The sequence below is a fragment of the Papio anubis genome, chromosome 13 (assembly GCF_008728515.1).
Source record: "Papio anubis isolate 15944 chromosome 13, Panubis1.0, whole genome shotgun sequence".
NCBI classification, from domain to species: Eukaryota; Metazoa; Chordata; class Mammalia; order Primates; family Cercopithecidae; genus Papio; species Papio anubis.
Window position 1 is genome coordinate 85,609,347 of NC_044988.1, and position 13,304 is coordinate 85,622,650.

General features: G+C 43.3%; 1 protein-coding gene across 2 annotated transcripts in view; it reads left to right on the forward strand.

Annotated features, from left to right (window-relative positions):
- The window catches only part of PAPPA (pappalysin 1), a 247,697-nt gene that overhangs the window by 20,930 nt on the left and 213,463 nt on the right, over positions 1-13,304 (forward strand). Inside the window, exon 2 of one of the 2 annotated variants that reach the window (XM_003911313.5) lies at positions 11,921-12,983. In XM_003911313.5, coding sequence (XP_003911362.2) covers positions 12,127-12,983 — 857 coding nt within the window. In that variant the 5' untranslated portion in view covers positions 11,921-12,126. Of the gene's footprint in view, positions 1-5,026; positions 12,984-13,304 lie in introns of both variants that reach the window. The other variant, XM_021927804.2, reaches the window with a different exon arrangement.

The window sequence follows — 13,304 nt, forward strand, 5'->3', positions numbered from 1 at the left end:
CACAGCTAAGCTGTGTTTTCCTAACTCTCTGTTACTCTTTCACTATTTATACATTCAAACCTAGTGACCACTGATGCCAACCTCCCATTATATAGATGGAAAAATCGAGGGCCAGGAAGTTGAAGGAGCTTATATGATGTAACAAGGACCCCCACTCTTGCCTCTAAATCAGGGTGACCTCCAGTACTGAGGGGAGCATTTGAAAACTGGATACACAATTTTAGTTAGACAGCAGGAATCACTTCGAGAGATCTATTATACAACATGGTGACTATAGTTACTATTGCACACTTGAAAATTGCTAAGAGAATAGATTTTGAGTGTTCTCACCACAAAAATTCTAATAAGCATGTAAGATAATGCATACTTAATTAACTTGGTCCAGCCATTCCATAATGTATACATATTTCATAACATCATGTTGTACAGTATTAATATACATAACTTTTGTCAGTTAAACATACAATAATATAAATTTAAAAGAAGAAGAAAAGATTGTTTGAAACCTAAAAATCCACCCAAATTAGGTTTCCTCACAAACCTTGGGCACATAAATCTTTCATTTATTTATCCATTCAGCAAGCGTTTATTGAGGTCTTATGTCCTAGCCACAATATGGAGGGTTCTATATAGTGATACAGGCTCTATATAGTGATACAGGGTGGTGACAGACATGTACTCTGTGCTCTCATGAGGCTTACAGTCTAGCGGGGGAGAGAACCATTGGAGGTTGACCTCAGAAATGAGTCATGCTGTCAACAGTGATCGTTGCCATAAAAAAAAAAAATAGATCAACAGCTAAACAACCAAAAACAGTATTAGGACCCCAGAAAGACTCAGGAGAAAAGAGACGCTATGCCCTCAACAACTATGTGTGTGAACTATCAAGAAACAGCCCAAGTGTCCTGTGGCTGGTACAGAAAGATGTGTGGGTCAAAGACTGACTACATCTGTGTCAGATAGCAGGTGCTTATCAACATTTATATAACTGATGGTGGAGACTCATGAAGACTGAAGGTCTGCTGGAAGAAATAATACTGGTATTGGTCTTGAAGATCAGAAAAGAGAAAGGACAGGGACAATAGGGAGATATTTCCACCTGTAGGAAACAGTGTGGGCCAAAGCAAGGAAATCTTACCGGGGTCTGTCTACATATTCAGAGATAGGTTGAGACCAATTTCTGAAATGTGGAGTTGATATTGGCTTTACTCGGAGGGCATCAGAGAAAGAGGTTTGTCTGTTTGAGGGAATAGTGAAAAATAGGATTTTAAGATGATAAATCTGGTGATGCTTCACAGTCTGTATCAGGGAGCGATGAAACTTCTGGACCATGGGCCAGTTAGAAGAGTTTTCCAATAATGGTAATGATGATGGATTAAGCACCAGCTGTTTTTTCATACCCTTTATGGTGCATAATAGGATGCTCATTTTACCAAGTAAGAGAAGAAAAGCTCAGACCAAAATTATGACTTGCTCTAATCTCTGCTCCATGGTAGCAGAGCTGATATTTGAAATCATATCTCACACCCCAGCTTGGAAAGATAAATATCTCTCTCTCCTGTTAGTCTGTAAACTTGTGGATAGAATGCTATAGTATCCTTATAACTACATATACAGCATTCATTCAGTTAGAGTCTGTTGAGCACCTACTAAGCACCACCATTATGCTAGGCAATATGTGATATATTATTTTAAACTTTAAACATATGTGCATGAACATACACACAAGCAAAGTTACACAGAGAGATAAAAATGGAGTTGACAAGATGAGCCAAGGTCTGATTATAGCAAAACTGAGAGAAAGTTATCGTATCAGGGAAGCTTCCTTTACTTCTCCAATAGTATTAATGGCTATTGATGTCTTGCTCTCTGGAGTACTGAGAGGAAAGACCCCCCCCCCAATATTTTTATTAGTGACATTAAATTTACATGTCCATGTGGCTCTGTAGGGACATGTAAAATATGTTTCTGAGCTTATTAGAAACAGTTCTCTCCTTCTTCAATTCTGTCTCATTTCTCTGATACTTGTCACATGCATTTGGTTTTTCTTTCCTCACATACATCCTTCATGATGCCCATTTCTTGGATGCTTATTGTACACCAGGCACTTTGATAAGTGTTCTATGAACAGTGTATTATTACATCCTTCCAACCAGAGCTGCTTCAAGGTCATCACAGAGCCAAAACTTAAAACAGCTGTATTCACTCCCAAATTGTGTTCTTCACCACCAGACTGTCCACTGTGCTTTCACTCATGCAAACACCTTCACATGCATTTCTTTATTTCCCCTTAAATACATGCATACATATAAGCATTTTGTCAACTTAATTGGTGCTTTCTACTTGCCAATCATTGTGCTGGCCTGGAAATATGAGCAGTCAGTCATGTGTTAAATGTTGTCCAGGTGATTCAAGTATGAGGTTAGTTGTGAAAGGGGATGATTAAATAACCAGTAAGAGAACTTCCAGCCCTGACTCTGCCTAATTCAATGAATGGTGAAGGGTCAGTCTTGGGGCTGCCATGCAGGATATGACAGCAGGATGAACTGATCCTTGACCATTTTCTGGCAAGTGGTATCATTGTCTCCAAGGCTTGATGAGTGAGTGGAGAGAGGAGCTTGTAGATTCTCAAGTTATGGAAATGACTGAAGGAAAGATCTCTCTTCCAAGACAGCCCCAACATCAGCCCTGCTCAGTCCACCAGGATCTGGTTTGTGCTGTGCAGCCTTCAAGGATGAACAAAACTATACTGTACTTCATTGACCCCATCCCCCACCGCTTCTTTCTTCTTGGTCTTTTTTTCTTGTCCTTCTCCACTTCCTTTCTTACGCTGATGTGCACCAATTTTAGATGCACTGATTTCATCAATAATGTGTGAAAAAAGAGAGGAATAAACATGCATCTTCATTTCAGAGAACAGTGTCAGAAAGAAAACTTTATGTGTGTATTTAACAGCACAAAAAAGGGGGGAAATAATCCCAATTCTGAAAAAGAAGGAAAGATATTTATTATTTTTTGTTTGTTTGTTTGTTTGTTTGAGACGGAGTTTCGCTCTCGTTGCCCAGGCCGGAATGTAGTGGCGCGATCTCGGCTCACTGCAACCTCTGCCTCCCGGGTTCAAGCGATTCTCTTGCCTTAGCCTCCCGAGTAGCTGGGATTACAGGCATGCAATACAATGCCTGGCTAATTTTTTGTATTTTTAGTAAAGACAGGGTTTCATCATGTTGGCCAGGCTGGTCTTGAACTCCTGACCTCAGGTGATCCGCCCAGCTCAGCCTCCCAAAGTGCAGGGGTTACAGGCGTGAGCCACCTTGCCTGGCCGGAAAGATATTTATTATTAATATACATTTTTGAAAAGTGTAGCTACAATGATCCCTTTCTATGCAAATGAGTATTTGGATTCTCTTACTAAATCGTGGAAATGGCACTATTTATTAAGTGCTTGTTATTGTCAGTTTACATATGAGGAAACTATCAAGGAGATAGAGATTTTGCCCAAGGCTACACAGCTAACAGGGAGCAGAGCTGAGATACACAGATCAGCCTCATGCCACTGTCCATGTGTTGTAACACTTGTTTTGTTGCCAGTGGCCATGTGCCAAGTGCTGTCACATTTGTATTCTCATTAGTTCCCCCACTACAACTGTCAGAGGAAGATGTATCATGTCCATTTTACAGATGGGGAGACTAATACTGGGAAAGGTGCCCTGACTTTTCCATCCATAGCTAGTAAATGGCAAAGCCAGCATTTGAACTCAGATTTACTGGCCTGTAATCCCCCAACCTTTCTATGTCCATGCAGACTGCTTACACATGAGCAAAGGAGGAAGACTGGAGACACAAGAGCCAAAGGGAATTACTGGTGCACCTTGAGCCCTCAAGAGCAGTTTGCTGTCACAAATGCATCACATAAGTCTGTGTATTATTAAAACTTACGGGTTTCAGGAACCCTCAGGCATACTATTCTCAAGCTTGCCTCACATCTGGATAGCCTTAAATAGTTTGCAAGGAAATATGCATACATTTATCTCTTTTCTCTCTCAGAAGACATCTGTAAAGTGTACAGAATAAGATTCTTCATCCTAGTGTATATGTGGGAAAACTGAGGTTCAGAGAGGTGAATTAACTTGCCTGATGTCACACAGCTAGTAAAAAGGGTGAGCAGACCCATGTAGTCAGGGTACTTTCAGGTAACAGTTCCTGGCAAGGAAAAAGAATACAGGCAGGAGAGCAGAGACAGGTGCCATCGAGGGTGCTCAGTCTACTGCTCCATGCCATCCTGAGAAGGGCAGTCTTGTCCTCCTCCTACACTTGCATGGCCAACACATGGGAAACACCTGAGCTAACCTGACCTTGAGAATTGTTCCATGTGGTTACTTTCAATGTTCCTGCCTCTGTTGTACAAGATACAGAGATGTCCAGAACCCAGTATAACTTGGTATAATCCTCCAGTCCTGTATGTCTCCCTTTAAGCCTCCTCCTTTCACTGAGCCTAAGGCAAATCTTTTGACCCAGGGTGGACCCGGAGGGATGAGGATGCTGAGGAGCCGTCCCCCAAGTACCCTCCTCAGTGACATCCCAGCCTTCCTCTGAATGCCTGATGGTGCTGAGTCCTCCAGGTCATTTTGGTGGGTCTCCCCCCGACTGAACCAAGTGCAGGGACCATGGGTATACTTAACCCAAATCTGTCTGTTTTAATCACTCTCCTCTGGACAGATAAAAGCTTTCCATAGGATTGCTCTCTCAAGCATTCCTCTGTGGCTTTGATACTAGCGATTAAATCATGGAAGGGAAAGCAAAACAAAACAAAACAAAAAAGGGACCAGCTCCAACCTTTAGCTTTTAATTTTTTTAGCCTCATGAAAGAAACCAGATTGTTGACCTAAATTCCCCCTTTCATCCCCTCATCCTCTCACCTCTTCTTGTATTCTCCTGGCAAATGTCCCACAGCTAGTGGGCATCCTTTAATTGAAGGGTCTGAAACTGCCTTTTACCCTGCCCTGCAATGACCTTATGTCTCCCACAGGGGAACCAATGCTGGGATACCTGGAGTCACTGGGATCTTGGAATCACAGAATGTATATGGAAGGGACTTCTGTGACCGGATCTAACACTCTCATATCCTAAGGAAAGGAAGTGAGGAAGCCCAGAGTGGAGAGCTACTCACCCAGAGACCACAGCACAGCATGGCAGACCTGGACATTACAGCCTTCATGGTGGACTGAGAACACCAATCCATCATGGAAAGCATCTTGGTGGGGAGCTTTGGCTCTGGAGTGAGAGCGATGAGAGTTAGAATCGTGATTCTCCCAATCCCTCACTGGATCCTTGGAGGGAAAATCAATTAACCTTTCTACATCTCAGTTTCCTTATCTGTCAAAAAAATACTAATAAATCCCACTTAGTCTGTGCTTAGTAAAGAGACTACCACATAGAGGCTTTCAGAAAGTGTTTGTTATTATTATCATTATTTATTTTAAAATACCACTTTTTCACAGAAGAAATGTCCTGGTAGAGTTTTTTCTCCTTCTATATGTGCTCTCCCAATGACAGAAAACAAACAATAACACGAATTGCATATAAATTGCCATCCTTTGCTAATTATCTCAGCCCCCCCTCCCTGCCCCCAGACGGTGATGGCAGAAAGTCAAATGTTATCAGAGATAATTTTATGTTGACTTAAAGCTTCCCAGGAAAACATCCTAGGCAAGACCACAGGAAGAAAGCATAGCTAGAGTCCCCCTCAACTGTGGGGGAGCTTTCGAATTTGAAATTAGGAGACTCAAATTCCAGTTTTTCCTACCCCTTAGTGCTGTGGGACCTTAGGCAGGGGACCTCGCCTCTCTGACTCTCCAGTTTTCTGATCTGTAAATAGTACCTATTGTAGCAGATTATTGTGAGGATTCTAGGAGACACCTTGAGAGGGAAGTTGCTGCCCACATGCCCAACACACAGCAGGTGATTCAGAAACACAGAAACCCCACTCCCCAGTGAGGAATGTTTCCTGTATGTGATAAACACACCACCAGTTTTGCTATCTTTCTAACACACCTTGCTCTACTCAAAACACCCATTGAGTAAATTGAGACATTGCATTGTAACAAGAGAAAAATTCTGAACTGGGAACAGATATTAGGAGATAAGATAGATTTTAGAAAAATTTCAGTGGCAGAGCTTAGAAAACTGGTTGAACGATGGTTTGCTAGGGCAGTCATAACAAAGGACCCCAACCTGATGGGCTTAAACAACAGAAATTTATTTTCTTAAAATTCTGGACATCAAAAGTCCAAGATCAAGGTGTCAGCCGGGTTTGTTTCTTCCAAGACCTCTCTCTCTCTCTCTTTTTTTTTTCTCTCTCTCACTGGTTTGTAGATGGTCGTCTTTTCCTTGTATCTTCACATAGTCTTTTCTCTGTATTACTTGTGTCCTAATTTTCTCCTCTTGTAAGAACACCAGTCAAATTGGATTAGGATCTGCCTTATCACCTCACTTTAATTTAATTACCTTTTAAAAGACTGTATCTCCAAATACAGTTAAATTCCAAGGTACTGGGGGTTACATCTTTAACATATGAAGTTTGGTGGAACACAATTTAGTCCAACACAATGAAAAAGAAAATGGGAGGCAGCCAAGAGTGTGGGAAGAAAAATCAGTGTAGACCTTGGAAGTTAGAGGAAACCTGAGTCAGAAACCATCAGGCAGGTAGGCCAGTAACGGAAGTCCAGATGCCAAAGGACAAGCTCGAGGAGGCACTCCAGATGGACAACTATGCCTGGACAAACTTTGGATTCTAGTGAAGTGGGGTGAGCCCAGTGGAATAGATTACTATTTAGTAATAAAGAACCATCGATTCTTAGTTAATTGTTTAGGTCCATACAGTAGAATGATAAAGACAGCAGCCTCCTGGCTTTCAATTCAATTCACCTTGCTTGTGTGGGTGCTGTAGAACTTACAGAAATCTTTCCAGAGGGGGCCATACCTTTAAACAGCCTACAACAAAACATTTGGCCTTTGGCACTTAATGTGGTGACCATGACTAAGAGCCTGGGTGTGGGAATTCTATAGACCTGGATTCTGAGCTGTGTTGCTTTGGGCAACCATTTCCCTATCCTGAGCATCAGTCTACCCTGAAGAGGGAACAATGCTGATTGATTTGTTGTGAAGATTAAGCAAGATAATTAACATAGAGTAAACGATAGCATGTTCTCAATAAAGAGTAAGATACTCTTATAGAGAAGGCAGAAATAGGGAAGAATCCCCCCTTTCTTTCTTTATTTTTAACTTTCAATAACAAACTCTACAGCGCACTTATAACATACCAGACTTCAGGTTGGATGTTGGGCATTTATAAATGAAGCAAACAGCCACATATGTGGGAAGCACAGATCTTGAATGAGTAATTACTCGGTGATGAGGTAGTTTTAGAATGGGGAGGAGTATGAGGAATATACAGGAGGAAGATATGCCTGAGTGGCATGGGGTCATCAGACAGACTTGCCTTGGGGTAATATCTACCGTGATGATCTTTAGAGAATACCCCTAATTCTCAGAGTATTCTCCCACACTTTGTACAGCCTTAGCCAAGGTTCTGAGAGACTCTTTCCATGCCTTTGAGCTTTTTTCTTTGGTGAATGATATTCCTTTCTGGGATGAGATTGAATGCATAGATAAGAAAAAGAGGCAATGAAAAAAAAGAGACATCAAGTTTCTGGGGGCCTATAGAACCCTTTTCACATCCAGCCTAGCTGCAGGAAGATGGGGTGCATTAGAAAGATCAGCTGGCCAGGGTTCCAGCGATAGTACCTTCACAGGAGGACCAGGGCAGGCTCCTTTCCTGCTGCACCTCAGCCTCTCCCTGTGTGCAGTGTGCCCAGACACACTTCTGTAGAGGGACTCTTGCACACTTTCATTGTCTAATTCTATGTGCTTATAGCATTGAGACAGACATATGCTAATTATATGTAGATTGTGTGCAAAATTGCATGTGGCCTTCCATCTTGCCACATGGGACTATATGCCCTGGGATCATCCTCTAGTCCCACACACATGGTGCTGACTTCAGACACATTTGCACCATTTTTTTTTACTATGCCTATATCTTCATGGAGAACTGTGAGGAAGGGCAGTGTGGAGATGTGGGTGTTCTTTTGTGTCCTCCAGAGAAGAGCATTCTGTGTCCTGTATAGAGATCCTCAGGGGAGACAGAACCTAAGCATGCAAGAGTTGGGAATGACATAAGGCATCTAATTCAAATCAACACATATTTTTGAGCACCTTCTCCTTACAAGGAACCATTCTAACAGAGAACAAAAGAGCTCTTAAATTCTAGCAAGGGATCATTTTTATCCTGACCCCTTCTTTTACAGAGAAGGGAAATTAGGTTCAGCAGCATAGAGGAGGTGGTATGACTTGTCCCAGGCAAGGTTACCTGGCAAGTCAAGCCTGATCTCTGGTGCCAAACTTCTGGTTCTGAGCTGGTGATACAGGGATGCTTCCCTTTCAGACCCTAAAATAAGACTACTGTTGATTAAGTTATTTTCATATAGAAATAAAACCCCATTGCCACTATACTCCCCCAACCTTATGGAAGCTCCGTGATTTTCTTTCACTACTTATACTCCAGGTAAATATTTCCCTCTGAACTTGTGAATCCGCTGCTTCAAGGTTCTCATTTCCCTTAATGTGTTTCTTTTTGGTTCCACTGAAAACCCTCTCTTTGCCCTTCCTCTCTGCCTCCCATGGCTAAGCCACCCCTTATTTCTTAGCTCTTTGGCAGAATCTGCCTTTTCTCACTTCTTCCCCCTTCTCTCAATTGCAAACAGAGGTGGCCTGAGCCTGGGTCCCAAGCCCCGGCAAGGTTCTGAACTGAGAGCACCCTACAGATGTGTAAACATTTTACCTTGCTAACTAGGCTAGCTGCCTTCCAAAGGCAACAGGAAAACCAGGGACTTGGAGCCCCTGGCAAAATAAAAACCTGCAGAGAGAGAGACAGAGAAGGAGAGGGAAAAAGGATCTTGTTTTAGATTTTAATTTTCTCGTTAGAAGGTCATTCATTTTCTTTTCATGAGTGATAGGGTTAGTTGGGAGAGACAGAAGGTGAGCTAAGAGGTGGGAAAGAGCATGAATGTCATGGCTTCAGGAACCTCTGCTCTCACTGGTTCCCATAATGGGCAGCAACAGATAGATCTGGGGCAACTCACTTCAAATCTGGAGTTGGATCTTAGTCTTTTGAAGGAGTCAGTGGGGAGGCAGCTTTTAATATGTAGTCTCATGATATCATCTAAGCTGACGGAATCTATGATTTCTAAGAAGGGTTTGCCAGTGGGTTTGAGGAGGACCGGGGCTTTTTTGAGCCTTCCTTCTTGATATATCGGGCAAAATGCCTTCAGGGTACCCTCTCTTTCTGGCCTTTGTATTTTGTTTCCTGTCATTTCCTCACTCCTTTTCATCCTCTACATTGCCCCTGAACCCTTCAGCATCTTAACAATGAACTCTCATTTGGACAGCCGTTGTATGCGGAGGATGTCATATTCACTATGTCTTTTATGACAATATATTTAGAGATACAGATGAAGGAATTAAGGCTTAGAGGTGAAGCAATTTTGCCCCATTTGTACAACTAGTAACTGCTGTTGTCAAGATTCAAAGTAAATTACCGTGAGTCCAAAGATCCTGATCTTTCTACTTTACCAAGAATACATTTTATTCTCTGATTCTCTCTGTACTTTAGTTATAGAGACATAAGTTAATGCCCTTGATTCTGTTTGTCCTTAAAATCCCTACCCTTTCGCATCTCCTGCTCTATGTAGAATCATTCCCATGCCTGCTGTAGCAAGGTGCTGGACAGGTTACTGGAATGACACAGACATAACCATTGCTCTCGAGAAGAATACAGTTTAGCAGAGAGGGGATAATGGTGAGAACACAGACAACGCCAAAACCGAAGTGCACGTGTCGAGTTTCCTAAAAGTAAAAAGAGTTCAAAGAAGAGAATAATCACTATTCACAGGGCAGTCAGGAAGAACTTCTTGAAAGAGGTACCTTGCATGTTAGTCATTGGGAAGTCTAGAATAAAGAAAATCAGACTTGGACCTAGTATGTGACACAGAACCTCACTTAACCCCCTCCTTTACCAGATAGAGGATCAGGACCCAGAGGACATCAGAGGAGGCACTTGGTGCTTCATTAAGGTTGTCCTGATGGTAAAAGCAGGATGACTTTATAAGGAGACTCTGGCCATTTCCTGAAAGATGGTTGAGCAGGAAGTGGGAGGAGAGATTTAGATTGGCATAGATGCTAGGCCAAGACTGCTGGCCATGTCAGCTGCTAACAAAGAGATTTACACCAATTCTAAGCTCCCACTGCCCACAAAGGAGTGAAGACTGTGTGGGCCTCCTCTATTGATTTTGCTAGAAGCTCTCCATGCTCATTTGATGAGCACTAATGGCAGGTGAACTCCCAGAGTTATGGTGACCACGACAATTCTCCAGCTGAGAGCGGTCACTGTCCTTCTAAATGAACATCTTTTATTCACTCTCCTCTCCCTCTCTTTCTTCTCCCACCTGGCCTCATACATCATCTGACACTTAAAATACACTCTTAATTAGAAAGTCCTCTTCCCCATCCAACAGCTTTGTCTGTGCCAAGGACACTGGGTATATTCCAGAAAGGCTAGGAAATGGGGGTTGGTGAGCATAAAGATAATTTGATCCAGAGAGAATCCGCTAACCTACTTCCTGGGGTTCCCAGAGTAACTATAGAGATGCTTGGCTTGGAACTTCCTCAAATATCGAACTCAAATGTGTGACATGCCCCAGGTAGGTGGCATAGCCCAGATGCCTGATAACTTTGGTGAGGCAGGGAGAGTTGCTATAAAATTAGTGCCTAGGATGGTGAATCTAAGGGTCTGATGGATCTAGGATCCACTTACCAAGCAGTTGACCTTCAACCTGTCTCTCCATCTCCTTTAACTTCCATATTCTCATCAGTTAAATGAGAAACTTAATGTCACCACCTTAGGGATATTACATGGATTAAGTTAATGCATATACAGACCTTAGCACAATGTCTGGCCTGCCATAGAGGCTTAGGAGATTTTGCTCATTATTATTAAATATATATATATATATACTGTCAATGACTCTGTGACTTGACAAATGCCTTCTATTCTCTGGGGCTCAGCTCTCTCACCTGTCAAACAAACAGTTTGGTGGTGATGATCTTTGAAAACCTTTCTAGTTTAGCTCTGAAGTGTGTTTTCTTTCTTTGGGGATAAATGGCAAGATTCCTGTTAGAGAATGAAGTTCCAGCTTTTCAGCTCCTGATCCTCACTTTTATCCCCCAACTTTCCTGACAATTTAATGCCATTGATCATTTAATGACTGCTAATGGCAGATGTGCACTCAAAGTTCTGATAACTGTTGTAGGGACCTCCCTTCTAAATGAGCATCTTCTGTTCATTATCATCTCCCTCTGTTTCTCCTTTCACCGTGTATATTATCTTACACTTAAAACACCCTCTTAATTACGAAGTCCTCTTCCCCATCCAACAGCTTTGGAAAATGGTTTTCAGATTTTTATTATTATTGCTGCTGTTGTTGCATTTTCATTAGGTGAAGTACCCTTTCTTTAAACAAAAATCTTTCTTGTATGCTTCATATTCAAAACTAATAAAAGTTACACTTCGCAGGTTAAAGTTGTGATGAGAATGCCCCAAACCCAACTTATGCACTCTCTCAGCTCCTCCAGCCCTTGCCTTGCCCTCGAGGTGGTCCCAGAGGCAGTGCTAGGATCCCACAGAGCAGTTGGAAAGCGATGAGTCTAGGATAACCTGATACAAATTTTATCAGAGAAAAATAAATTAACCCCCCTTCCTTTTCCATCCTTTATTTATTAATCTTTCTCTTTTGGGGCCACATAGGGCTGTATGACAAATGTTCTTATACCTCACGTGACCGAGGATGGGTCGTGGGCATTCACACCATCAGTGACCAAGGCAACAGAGACCCACGCTACTTTTTCTCCTTGAAGACAGACCGGGCCTGGCAAGTGACCACCATCAATGCCCACCGCAGCTACCTCCCAGGCCAGTGGGTATATCTAGCTGCCACCTATGATGGGCGGTTCATGAAGCTCTATGTAAATGGTGCGCAGGTGGCCACCTCTGGGGAGCAAGTGGGTGGCATATTCAGCCCACTGACCCAGAAGTGCAAAGTGCTCATGTTAGGGGGCAGTGCCCTGAATCACAACTACCGGGGCTACATCGAGCACTTCAGTCTGTGGAAGGTGGCCAGGACTCAGCGGGAGATACTGTCTGACATGGAAACCCACGGCACCCACACTGCTCTACCTCAACTCCTCCTCCAGGAGAACTGGGACAATGTGAAGCATGCCTGGTCCCCCATGAAGGATGGCAGCAGCCCCAAAGTGGAATTCAGCAATGCCCACGGCTTTCTGCTGGACACAAGTCTGGAGCCTCCTCTGTGCGGACAGACATTGTGTGACAACGCAGAGGTCATCGCCAGCTACAATCAGCTCCCGAGTTTCCGCCAGCCCAAGGTGGTGCGCTACCGCGTGGTCAACCTCTATGAAGATGATCATAAGAACCCGATGGTGACCCGTGAGCAGGTGGACTTCCAGCACCAGCAGCTGGCTGAGGCCTTCAAGCACTACAACATCTCCTGGGAGCTGAAGGTGCTGGAGGTGAGCAACTCCTCCCTTCGCCGCCGCCTCATCCTGGCCAACTGTGACATCAGCAAGATTGGGGATGAGAACTGTGACCCCGAGTGCAACCACACGCTGACCGGCCATGACGGTGGGGATTGCCGTCACCTGCGCCACCCCGCCTTCATGAAGAAGCAACAGAACGGGGTGTGTGACATGGACTGCAACTATGAACGGTTCAACTTTGATGGTGGAGAGTGCTGTGACCCTAAAATCACTGATGTCACTCAGACTTGCTTTGACCCCGACTCTCCACACAGGTAAGACCTTACCGGGCTAAAGATGCCCTGTTGAAAGTTGAACTTGATGTCCTCCATATTATAGATAAGGCACCTGAGGCCCATGGGTGATATGGGGATTTTTCTGGGTCAACCAGCAGCTTCATGATTGAAGCAACTCTTTTACTCAGGTCATCATGGAGACCATAGGCAAACAGTTTATTACAGAAATAGGTACTGAGTGCCTACCATGAGCACTCAGTACCTATTTCTGTAGGAAGCCTGAGAGCCCTGTTTTTTCAAAGAGCCCAGAGTTCAAATTGAGTGATATGAACTGAGTACAAATAGCTGTTGTATTGCATG